The 12944-nt window shown below is 33.7% G+C and overlaps 1 protein-coding gene across 3 annotated transcripts in view; it reads left to right on the forward strand.

The window, feature by feature from the left end:
- The window catches only part of WDHD1 (WD repeat and HMG-box DNA binding protein 1), an 81647-nt gene that overhangs the window by 5461 nt on the left and 63242 nt on the right, over positions 1-12944 (forward strand). For 2 of the 3 annotated variants that reach the window (XM_073800437.1, XM_019923832.3), the window contains exons 3-10: positions 505-616; positions 5051-5202; positions 5872-5983; positions 6159-6209; positions 7192-7287; positions 10961-11053; positions 11883-11989; positions 12208-12349. In XM_073800437.1, the coding sequence (XP_073656538.1) occupies positions 505-616; positions 5051-5202; positions 5872-5983; positions 6159-6209; positions 7192-7287; positions 10961-11053; positions 11883-11989; positions 12208-12349 (865 nt within the window). The remainder of the gene's footprint in view (positions 1-504; positions 617-5050; positions 5203-5871; positions 5984-6158; positions 6210-7191; positions 7288-10960; positions 11054-11882; positions 11990-12207; positions 12350-12944) is intronic. The other variant, XM_073800438.1, reaches the window with a different exon arrangement.

The following is a 12944-nucleotide window of genomic DNA, read 5'->3' on the forward strand; positions in this document are numbered from 1 at the left end:
TTATTTTTGTGTTTTATTTGCTTTTGTATGTGCCCAGAGAGGACACATACCGAATGAAGAAAAGCACTCAGAAAACAATTTGGGAGTTGACAGATAGCCATTTGAATAATCGCCTTTGGATAATTGAGCTCTTCCATTCATCCATTTATTCATTCAACATTTATCAAAGCTTCTATTTGTTAGAGACTACTTTGTGCTAGAGACACAATGGTAAGCAAAGTAGACCTGGTCCCTGTTGTTACAGAGATTACATTCATTTTTCTTACATTGTTACAAATGTATAAGGAATTTTATGCCAAGGAGAAACTGTAGGAAGCATAAATTTACCTTTCATTTTACAGAATAGGAGGTTAACAGTCCTTGTTATTGAGGTTTATGTATGTAAAATGAGGAAACATATTGGCTAATACCTTGATTTTATTAGAAAACAGATAAAGTAGCATTCCAAAAAAAGTAATAAGCCTAAAACGGGGTGACTTTTTAACGAGTGTGTTTCCTTCACAGTTGTATTGTAACTTGTGGAAGTGATGGTGATGTGAGGATTTGGGAAGACTTGGATGATGATGATCCTAAGTCCATTAATGTTGGAGAAAAAGCATATTCATGTGCTTTGAAGGTATTAAAACAATTACAGCAACTGATATGAAGTGTTACTGCCATGTGATGTTTTATACATGGATGAAAAATACTTTTATAGAAGTTTTGAATATAGATAAACGTTTTCATTTCTCTTCTGAAATAATAATATTTAAAAATGTGTAATAATGCCATAATTTGCCCAAAACTTTTACAGGTAAAATCTGAATGGTTTATTAAAGGTGATTAATGGATAGTAATGATGAGCCAATTAAAATATATGCAGGAAATTATACTTTATCTTTTAAGAGATTTAAATGTATCTTTTTTTTTCTTTGAAGGAAAACTCAGTGCAGTTTCAAATTTTTAGCTCACTAATTCAGATAATGAGGAATTGTACTGGAAAAAAGGACTGTTTCATTAACTTTTTCAAGATATATACTTATTTCACATTTCTAATGTTTTATGTAAAGTAAATATAAGAATGAGATGTACTTGGAGAATGGAGATATGTTTTCAGAAGGACTTTGCAAACTAACTATCTAACCTTTTTATTTGTGATGAATTTTAAGTTGAGTGTATTGTATTTGGATAGGAAAAAAAAATCTTTCTACATAATTCATATTTTTTTCAAACCCAGACTCATTAAGGTAGATGAGATGGTCTTTAGATACTTTAGATGCTTTTTAAAAAATGGTCATATATAATGGAAAATGCATTCCTAGGAGAAAAAATATAAATGACTAATGTACATTAAATATGAGCTAAATCTCACTAATAAGTAAAGAAATGCAAATTAAACAATTGGATTTTTTTTCCTGTAAGATTGACAAGGATGAAAAATATTCCTGATCCCAGTAATAGTGAGGGCTTGGAGAAGTATTTATAAAGGAAAAACAACTGTTTTCCTGTGTTTCTCCTTTACTCTCACACTACCATGCTCACAACACTTCTGACACCAGATATATGGGGTTTTCCCCATATCAATAAGTTCTTTGCAATACTGGGTGTCCTACAATTCAGTTCAATTTTGACATTAACTGGAGTTAGCTCAGACCTCACAGGTTAAGGTCTCAGTCCCACAAGACTATCCCCCACTTCAGACACCAGTCGCGAGTATTAGGTCCCCAGATGACCTACAACTTCTGTTCAGCTTGGCTGCAAATGGGGATTTCCATGACCCCCTCCTTGGATAAGATCATTTGCTAGAACAGCTCACAGAAATCAGGGAAATAAGTTTACCAGTTTATTACATAATAAAGGATACAGATGAACAGCCAGATGAAGAGAACATGGGGTGAGGTCTGGAGAATGGAGATGTGGAGTTGGGGTGCACCACCAACCTGGAAGCTCCTTGAACCCCATGTTATTGGGATTTTTATGGAGGCTCATCACATGGGCATGACTGATTATTAACTTCATTTCCAGCCCCTCTCCCCTTCCTGGATGATAGGGGTGTGGGACTGAAAGTTCCAAGCTTCTGATCATGACTTGATCTTTCTGGTGACCAGCCACCATCCTGAAGCTATCCAGGAGCCCACCAAGACGCACCTCATTAGAACAAAAGACATTCCTATCACCCAGAAAGTTCCAAGGGATTTGGGAGCTTTGTGTCAGGAATCAGTCAAAGACCAAAGTTTGGAACAAAAGATGCTCCTGGTGCTCTTATCACTTAGGACAGTTCAAGGGTTTTAGGAACTCTGTGCCAGGAACTGAGGGTAGAGACCAATATACATTTTCTGTTTCACAGTATTTTCACACAGCAGTTGCTGGAAGTATAACTGATGAACTTTTTTTGGAATAAATTGATAATGGTGTATCACAGTTAGAATGCACACAGTCATTTCTGGCTATTTACCCTAAGGAAGTACACACATTCATTTCTGTGGACAAGAATATTAGTAAAACCATTGTTTATAATAGCAAAAGAAACAATTGAAGTGTCCCTGAATAGAGAATACATTTTATAAATTTTGGTAGTCATATAATGTAATACTATGCAGCCACTAAAAAAATGCGAGAGTGCTGTATACCTTCATTTGGAAAGATGTTTACAATTAATTGAAAAAATGAAAAATAGAGTTTCATAACAGTCTGTTATAGAATAGTCTTATGTTTGTTAAAATAAAGGATTTAAGTACACAAATATTTGTAATTTGTATATCTATAGAATAAAGTTAAAAAGACTTAACCCCAACAAGTTAATGGAAATTGCTTCACAAGAGTAGGAAAACTCACTGTCTGCTCAGGACAGTTTCGTGGTTTTTTTCCTACAATAAGTATGTACTGCTTTTGTATATGAAAAAGACTTTAAAGAAGAAAAAAATGAAAGTGGACTTATGGTAGTTTCCTAGGGCTACGGTAACAGGTACCTGGGCTTAGGATTTAGACATGTCTTTTAGGGGCCACTATTCAACTGACTACAAGGCTCATATTCAGTGCTAAAATGTTTGGCTTTAGGAATGGAGTTTATAATTCTTCAATGAAATGATGTTACCAAATAGCCATGCAAAGTTGACAATTTCATTTAAAGCATAATTGCTTATAAATACGTAAATACATACTTTATGGATTCAGTGCTATAGGGAAGTACAATTAGGTGCTTTATTTGAGGACAAAGCAGAAAAAAAATCACCCTCCAAAATAGTGAAACTGGGATATATCAACATATTTGTAGGTAGTAATAGTTAACACTTGCATAGTATTTTACGTTGTCTTTAACAAAGGTAAGGAGAGGTATGTGGAATGATCTCCATTTTATTCTTGGGAAAATCAAAGCTCAGAGGAAAGTCAGATGACATAGTTAGGAACACAGTGGGCCCAAGTCATCCTGTGCTGGGTTCCATTCCTCCCTATCCACCAGGGAGAAGAATAGTCTGACCAGATCCGGACCACAGCTCTGATCCTTTGCATGGTTTCTTTTTTTAAAATTTTTACTAGTTGACACCGTATACTGGTAGTGATTTGGTTTCCCAGTAGATTTGTTTGAAAATGACTTCAAAGCAAGGCCTTTATTCAGATCTCCCAGGTGAGTTAGTGCTGTTATATACTTTAACATTTTCACATGAATAGAGGGCTAGTTAAAGTTTTGTTAAAGAATTACCAGGATTATTTACTAGAGCTAACTGAGGATGTTTAGTCAGTATTCTACTAAGAAATCTGTCTGTGAAGTAAAGCACAGCCAAGGTTGCAAAATTTCTGTACATGCACACAAGTAAATAGTTGGTGTTTCTGCAGTTTTGCCAAAGAACACTTAGCAGTATCAGTGTTGTGTTGAGTTGGTTATAGCATATTGTTGATTCTCTTCTGGTTTTCACATTTAAATTATTGTTAGCTTAACTTCAACATTATGAATTTAGTTTATTATGGATTTAATTATATACAGTAGTTGCAATGTAGGCATAAACAGTATTTTTCACCAGTTTTCCAGTAATTGAACTTGAAGGTGTTTATCACAGTTCAAATTTGAATCATCTGAACTGTTATTTGAACAAATGTACACATTTCCCCAAATGTTGCTATATAGTAACATGTCATTGTATTACCAGGTTCTTTTCCCATTAGAATGGGAGCAGATGCTGTAGATAAGCTAAGGGTCCTAAGTGTGCAAATACGGCTGAGACCTATTGCTATAGGGTAAAGTATGTTCATTAACAAACTTGAGTAGTTTGTTTCTTTTGGTAGTTATTTAACAGAAATTAATAAATTGACCATATGATATATCGAATTGTGTATGAGGTTGGTAGACTATGATTTAGTGCATCAGGACTTAATTCCTCCTGGGTAAGTAATAAAATTAAGGTGGTAGGGCAGATCCCTGACCTTTTATGATTCTTAGCTAAAAGCTGTGCAAAACAACAGTGTTTGCAGATCATTTTCGGATCCTAAAACTTTCTATTTAGTGTTTTTAAAACACTAAATAAACACTGCGCTTCCACTGCAGGGGGCACAGGTTCGATCCCTGGTTGGGGAACTAAGATTCCGCACGCCCTGCAGTGCGGCCAAAAAAAAAAAAAAAAAACAGGAGCCGTGGATTTATGGATTCGCATTTAGACTTTACCCTACTCTGAAAACACATCTAATGATTGTTTTCTGGAAACACAGGGCAATACTAATTGTGTCCATTGTGCTCTTCCCTCATTGAGATTAGCTATGTTTTCTTGTTCTGAGTCTCCTTCTTATGACATTTGGGAATCCACAAAAACACTATTTAAATATTTTTCTTGCCAGAAGTACAAGAGAAATCAGAGGCTAAAAGTTTGGCTGATGAAGAGGGAATTAAATTTTCTAAAGGCAGCAAGTAAATTTTTCTTGCTAATAGCCATTTCAGAAAAATTATATATTGATTATTTTTCTCTTGACATGAACTACATTTATAAGTTTTTTTTTTTGTTTTTTACCGGATTTTTAACTATGGAGAGACTCCCAATTAATTAACTAATTTTTGCCAATGTTTCTTTCATTTTTCTTTTAGAATGGGAAATTGGTCACTGCAGTATCTAACAATACTGTTCAAGTGCACACGTTTCCTGAAGGAGTTCCAGATGGTATATTGACTCGCTTCACCACAAATGCAAACCATGTGATCTTTAATGGGGATGGTGCAAAAATTGCTGCTGGATCTAGGTAAGGCTCTTTGATATCAGAAAATGAAATAATATTAGAACAAAATGGCCTCATTCATTGGATTCAGGGTAACATTTTCAGGACTCTGTACCGTCTTTGTTGTTGTTATTTAATTATTATATTCAAGTCTTCTTTCTGGTAAAGGTTTTTGATGACAAACTTGTGCTTCTTTGTGAATTGAGGTATATTGCTTTGCCGACAGCCTGCTCAGTAAATGCTGGAAAAGACTGGGGAAAGATGATAGTTGGATACAAAATTTTAAAAATTATTTTTGGTACAACCTAGACTGTACAATCAGGATTTTTGTTGTTTTTCTTGTTGCTTATTTGTCATAGGAAAAAAATGTAATTGATGAATTGCTGAGTTGGAGTAAAAGGCATAATGCTTTTAAAAATGGTTGTGGCTGTAATTAGATTAGCAAATAATAGAAGCTTAAGATCTAACTAAGGAAGCCACTTTCTAAAAGTATTTATATTTTAACATGAGAAATCTTGAGTTATGTTTTTAGCATCTTTATAGACCAAAACTAAAAGGTAATATGGGTGCCAAATTTCACATGTTGCTATAAAGAAATTATGGCATTTACTCATTACTTTGAAATATTTGGGTCATAGCTTTTGAGAGTCTTTTGTATTGACATTTATTGATGTACGTTACACTTGTTCTTAGTGATTTTCTAGTCAAAGTTGTGGATGTGGCGGATTGCAGCCAACAGAAAACATTTCGAGGACATGATGCCCCTGTTTTAAGTCTTTCCTTTGACCCTAAGGACATCTTTCTGGTAATCATTTTTTTCCCTCTCTTTTTGCATTCTTTGCGAATATGTTTAAAACTGTGAAAGAATTAGCAGAAAGTTTCACACAATTGTTAAAAGCCTCTTTAATTTATCAGTTGAACCAGTCTCCATATAGTATTATGGCTGTAACTATAGAGAAATCTATTGTTTTATTCTGCAGGCATCAGCTAGTTGTGATGGATCTGTAAAGGTGTGGCAAATTTCAGATCAGGTAAGCTCATCAATTTGAATTTAAAGCTTTTTGCCTACTTCCATCATATATTGGACGTTACATAATGTATTATTGGACCAAATTAATAATTCTTCATAGTTTGTTTCTTTTGAGTAGCATTAAATACTGGTTTTGTGATCAACTTCCCCAACAATCTAAGCAAAAGTAAATATGTTGACGACTAATTGATTCTGTATCTAATCATAAAGGGAAATTCAATCATTATATATTTATAAGCTAACTACCATATGTTGGTCCCCAGATGTTGGGGATACGAAAGTAAGGCATGGGCCACACTTGATTTGGAGAGTCACATAACTTACTCTGACCCAGCCTGGTAATAGCTTTAAAGGAGGTATGGAGAAAATGCTTTCTGGATTGGCAGAGGGAACAATGAATTCTTCCTGAGGCAATCAGAGAAGGCTTGGCATTTCTAGGAATGATGTAGCTGATGAGGAAAACATCCCTCACAGATATGCTTCAGCTCATAGCCACAGTTTCTTCCCTCACTTTTGAACTATTTAAAAGGATTGACTTTGACACCTTAACATTTCGTAGTAGATCTCTCAAGTTTATTTTCATAGTTACTTTAAGATTTTAATGTATTGAGGTTTTTTTTGTTTGTGTATGTTTATTCGGTGAGTATACTGTTTGCTTATTCTACATAGGAAATACTCCTATTTGAGTTAATTATTTAAGACTTGTGCTCTTTATAACTGTGAAAAACATAAAGTAACTTAGGTAAATCAAATATTATAATTAGGTTAAAGTGAATTAAGTTGCTTTTTTCCGAGCTATCTATCAGTTTGAAGAAACCACTTATTAAATGTACTCAGTGCTGCATATCTTTTTTGGAAGAATTTTCATAAGGGGAAATAAATTTTCTTTTTTTTCTTTTGGCATTTTATTTTTCATTTTTATTTATTTAAAAAGATTATTTTTCAGTCACAAGACTTACATTTTCTTTTTTTTCCTAAATCAGACATGTGCTATCAGTTGGCCACTGCTGCAAAAATGCAATGATGTGATAAATGCAAAATCAATCTGCAGACTTGCTTGGCAGCCAAAAAGTGGGAAGGTGAGTGACTCTTATTTTGTTTTTTGTTTTGTTTTGTTTTTAAAATATTTATTTATTTACTTCTTTGGTTGTGCTGGGTCTTAGTTGCAGCACACAGGCTCCTTAGTTGTGGCATGCGAACTCTTCAGTTGTGGCATGCATGTGGGATCTAGTTCCCTGACCAGGGATGGAACCTGGGCCCCCTGCATTGGGAGCACAGAGGCTTAACCACTGCACCACCGGGGAAGTTCCTTATTTTGTTTTAATTATATGTTCCAGTCCTTGTTATCTTTGAATGTAAGAATAGTTTTTTTAATTGTAACTATTTCATTTAGATTATAAATTTTAGAGCTCCAAGCAAATTAATTATTGAAATGCTGTAAGAAACATTTCAACTTTTTAAAGGTTCTTTTCTGAAGAGTACATTTGGCAGGAATGAATTGATTTTAACTTTTTCTTTACATTCATGTTTTTTTGGTTTTTTGGGTTTTTTTTTGTGGTATGTGGGCCTCTCACTGTTGTGGCCTCTTCCGTTGCGGAGCACAGGCTCCGGACGCGCAGGCTCAGTGGCCATGGCTCACGGGCCCAGCCGCTCCGCGGCATGTGGGATCTTCCCGGACCGGGGCATGAACCCATGTCCCCTGCATCGGCAGGCGGACTCTCAACCACCGTGCCGCCAGGGAAGCCCTACATTCATGTTTAATGGGGCAACTTTGGAAACAGTCTTGTTATATCAACTCTTACTACTAGTGTTTAACATTTTGGAGGTACTAGCTGATACAGTTAGACAATAGAAAGATATGAGAGGTTTGAAAGAAGGGAAGGAGAATGCTCATTATTTGCAAATGAAATGCTTATATATGAGGAAATCCCAAGAAAATCAACTGGGGGAAAAATATTACTAATAAGAAAATTCAGTAAGGTAGTTGGAAGCAAAATTAATATACGAAACCTATAGTCCTATATACAAACAGTAGCCATTTAGAAAACATGGTGAGAGAAAATAATGCACTAACTGTGAAATCAAAAAAGATTTTAAAATTTTAAAAAAAGATAAAATAACTAGGAATAAACTTACCAAAAAATGTGAAAGAGCTATGTAAAGAAAATTTAAACATGCTACAAAGAAGAGTAAAAGAAGACTTAAATAGAAAATATGTATCCCATTCTTTTTCGTTATTTATTTATTTATTTATTGAGGTATAGTTGATTTACAATGTTATATTAGTTTCCGATGTACAGCATAGCAATTCAAAATTTTTATAGATAATATTCCATTTAAAGTTATTATAAAATATTGGCTATATTCCCTGTGCTATATAATATATCCAAAAGGATAAGCTAAAAAGCTTATTTATTTTATACATAATAGTTTGTATCTCTTAATCCCCCACCCCTGTTTTGCCCTACCCCCTCCCCTCTTCCCACTGGTAACCACTAGTTTGTTCTTTATATTTCTGAGTCTCTTGCTGTTTTGTTATATTTATTCATTTTATTTACTTATTTTTATTTTATTTTTTAGATTCCGCGTGTAAGTGATAGCATACAGTATTTGTCTTTCTCTCTCTGACTTATCTCACTAACCATAATACCCTCTAGGTTCATTCAAGTTGTTGCAAATGGCAACATTTAGAAAAACACATAGAAAAATATATCCTATTCTTAGAAATGAATTTTTGTTATAAAGATGTCAGTTCTTCCCTGAATTATCTATAGTTTTGAAGCATTCAATATAAAATATCAGTAAGATGTTTGGGGGGACCAAATAGAACTGATTCTAAAGCCATATGGAAAAGCAAAAGTCTTGAAAAACAAAAGTGGTAAAGTCTAATTCAATCAGATATAACATTATAATGCTATGGGAATTAAAAGTGTGATACTAATTCATGAATAGATATCTATTAAACAGAGAGATAGATCCAGTATATATGGGAATTTAGTGTATTATAAAGGTGGAGAAAAGGAGATTTAATAAATGTACTGGCAAAGGGCATGAATACCAGGAGGTGAGAATTACTGAGAACCATCTTGGAGACTTCCTATCACATGGTGAATCTCATTGTATAGGTATTTGCTGTATCATCTTTTTAACTTCTCTGCATATGTGAAAATTTCCAGAAAAAATTTATAAACTCAACAATATGAAAAGTAAAAAAATAAATATTTCAGTGTCAAAGGACAAATGATAAACTGAGAAAAAGTTTGAAACAATATGACAGAGCTAATTTCCTTAATATTCAAAGAGTTCTTATAAATCAATAAGATCCCAGTAAAAAGATGAACAAGGACATGAGCAGACAGTGTACAGAAAAAGATACACAGATGGCTTTTAACATATGAAAATACATGCAACCTTTCATACTAAAAGAAATACAAATTGAAATATGATTTTCTATTTTTCATTTGTCAGATGGTCAAAGATCAGAAGTTTGATATATACTGTGTGGAAGAGGATGTGGCAGTTTTTATTAGAATGAATGACCAGTAGTACTAGTTCTAGGCATATATTCTATAAACATATTTATTCATATGCACTACAGAGTATGTATAATGAAAATGTTGTATCATTTATAGTAGCAAAAGATTGTAAACATCCTGAATGTTCATTAATAGAGAACTGGTTAAATAAACTGTGGAATTTATTCCTGAAAATGGAATACTCTGCAACTGTTAGAATGAGGTATATCTGTGTGTCTTCACATGGAATAATCAGTCTTTAGATATATTAAAAACATCAAGCTGTAGAGCAGTAGGTATAGATAGTAGATAGAATGCTACTGTTTAATTGTGTGTCTACTTGTGTATAAGTACATATGCATTCTTATATGGTCTATGCTTATGTTTTTTGCCTTTGGGAAGTAGAAATAGGATTTAGTGATTGGAGGGAGACTTTCTTTTCAATGTATGATCTTTTGTGTCATGTAAACTTTTAAGGGTACATTCTGCACTAAAGTGATAGTTGGGAAATCCAGTATGTATTTCTTCTTTGCTTATGAAACAATCTAATTAATTAAAAAAAATTTAAACATAGTTTTACTATTCATAAATAATACATTTTTCTTTCTTTTTTGATAAGCATGGAAAGAATATGTCAGTTTTATTTTCTACTAATCTGTTTTTTGGAAGTATATGTAAGAAGATAAGTTTCCTTTTCCAAAGATATTCAAAGTATTTTGGCTCTGTTTCTCTCCTGCCAGCAAATAAGATGAACTTTTAGATCCAAAGGGCTTATATTCCTTAAGAAATAGTGTTAAAAATATTAGTGACTATAAGTTCTCTGTCTTTCAGTGCAAGCAATAATGATCGTCTCCCATTCTTTTTTTTTTTTTTTTTTTTTTTTTGTGGTACGCGGGCCTCTCACTGTTGTAGCCTTTCCCATCGCGGAGCACAGGCTCAGCGGCCAAGGCTCACGGGCCCAGCCGCTCCGTGGCATGTGGGATCTTCCCAGACCGGGGCACGAATCCGTGTCCCCTGCATCGGCAGGCGGACTCTCAACCACTGCGCCACCAGGGAAGCCCCATCACCCATTCTTTATCAAAATTTTAAGTAGCTTTCTGAGTTTTGTTAGTTGCCAATTAAAATACAAATTTGCTTTTATGTTTTTTAGTCTTATTTAGATGAATTTTCTGCTTTTTTTCTCTTTAAACTTAATTTAGTGTAAACTTTTGTTTAAATCATTTATCTTTCCTAATAGTTACTAGCAGTTCCTGTGGAAAAATCTGTTAAGCTATATAGAAGAGAAACTTGGAGTAATCAATTTGATCTTTCAGATAATTTCATCTCTCAGGTAGGTTTTGTAAGTGATACTTTCAGTAGGCTAATGGGAATAGTTAATGCATACTTGTCTTTAATACAATTACAGCTAAATATTGTTGGAAATGGAGAACAACTCCGGACTGCTGTGCATGTGTCCACCTTTTACCCCTCAGCCTTTCTTCACTTAGTGAATAACTAGTAGATAAGTCTTTGCTAGGTCCTATCTGACCTTTCTCCTTTGTGAAATTTGGTAAGAAAAATCTTTTAATTTATAAGAAGTCAAATTTAACTCTAGCATAGTATTAGAATAGGTAATTCTCACATTATTAGTAATATTTATTGTTAAGTGAGTTTCACTGAGACTTGTGACTATGGACACTGGAGTTTTAGAGCAGGAAAGGTTGTTAGTCTGTGTTTCTTTCTCTCTCTCTCTCCCTCCCCCCGCCCCCTTCTCTCATGTATACCCATTTTGCAGTTAGGAAACAGAGACCCAGTAGGTCAGCAATGGCTTAGTACGATTCACTTCACTTCCTAGTTCTCTTCATCTTGATGGTGACTGCTAAGAGGATAACTTGTGTTGTCTTTCTTTCTAGGATAAAAACATTTTTTAGCTTTTGCTTTTAAAATTGTGCTAGTGTAATTTTCTTGTGATAAAGTAAAAGCTGCTATTACTTTGATTGTTGAATATTATTGAAAAAGAAAGTTAAAAAGTAAGCAAACTTTGTCTTGCTGTTTATGTATCAGATTTAATTAGAAATTGCATACAATAAGGGTTATAAAAATTTGAATTTGGTAATAAAATGAGTTTTTAGTTTTAAATTATATGAAATTATTATTTATTTATTGTTTTTCTTTACTAGACCCTAAATATAGTAACCTGGTCTCCTTGTGGACAATATTTAGCTGCAGGGAGTATTAATGGTTTAATTATAGTTTGGAATGTGGAAACCAAAGATTGCATGGAAAGGTATGATTCAGTAAATCTTTTGTCTCTTTTTTGCTTATTTCTATTAGATGTTTGTTTTTTTAATTATTAAACATTTCACATCTGCAATCATTAGATTGTTAAAATGCAGACATATAGCTATGTTTATCAAAACTTTTTCTAACTAAAATTTACCTAAAGAAATGTATAGCTTATATTTTCCTTGACAGTGTTTTAAGAATTCACTTTTTAATTTTTAGGGTGAAACATGAGAAAGGTTATGCAATTTGTGGCCTGTCATGGCATCCTACTTGTGGTCAAATAGCTTATACTGATGCAGAAGGAAATCTGGGAGTCCTGGAGAATGTTTGTGACCCCAGTGGAAAGATGTCAAGCAGTAAGGTAATAAGTAATAGGGTAGAACAGTTTCTTCAAAGTCTTTCTGTGGTCATATGAATATGGGAAATACCACAAACTACATTACTTTCTTTGAAAATTATAATTTATGTTATTAGATGTTCAGTAATGCTCTATCACAAAGAACGTTTAAACTTGTTTAACCTAATGTTTCCCAAATACGTTTTACTAAGGAACTTCTTTCCCTCCATATAATATCCATTAATATTTCATGGCTTTCCAAGGAATACCTTTGTGAAAAACTAATTTTTTAGTATCCTGGTGTTCTGGGTGTTTTTAGTTAAATAAATGTTTTATAGATGAAAATTAGTTAATAACTGTAACTTAGTTTAGCCTAAGTTTTTCTGTCATGAATTCCCTTAACTCTTAGAGCTAACTATATACTTCTTATGCTTAGCTGCACAGCCTGACTGAACTGCTTTAAACAGGCTGCCTTGTTTTATATTTCCTTGTTTTTGTTCATTATTTCCCCTGAGGTGCCACTTAGCTTGCCTGAGTCCTCAAAGATTCAGATCCAGGGACACTGGGTACAATTGAGTGGTGTTGGGTGAAGGAGGAATACTGTACTGAAAAGGATTAA

This window comes from Tursiops truncatus, chromosome 2 (genome assembly GCF_011762595.2).
Source record: "Tursiops truncatus isolate mTurTru1 chromosome 2, mTurTru1.mat.Y, whole genome shotgun sequence".
Taxonomy (NCBI): domain Eukaryota; kingdom Metazoa; phylum Chordata; class Mammalia; order Artiodactyla; family Delphinidae; genus Tursiops; species Tursiops truncatus.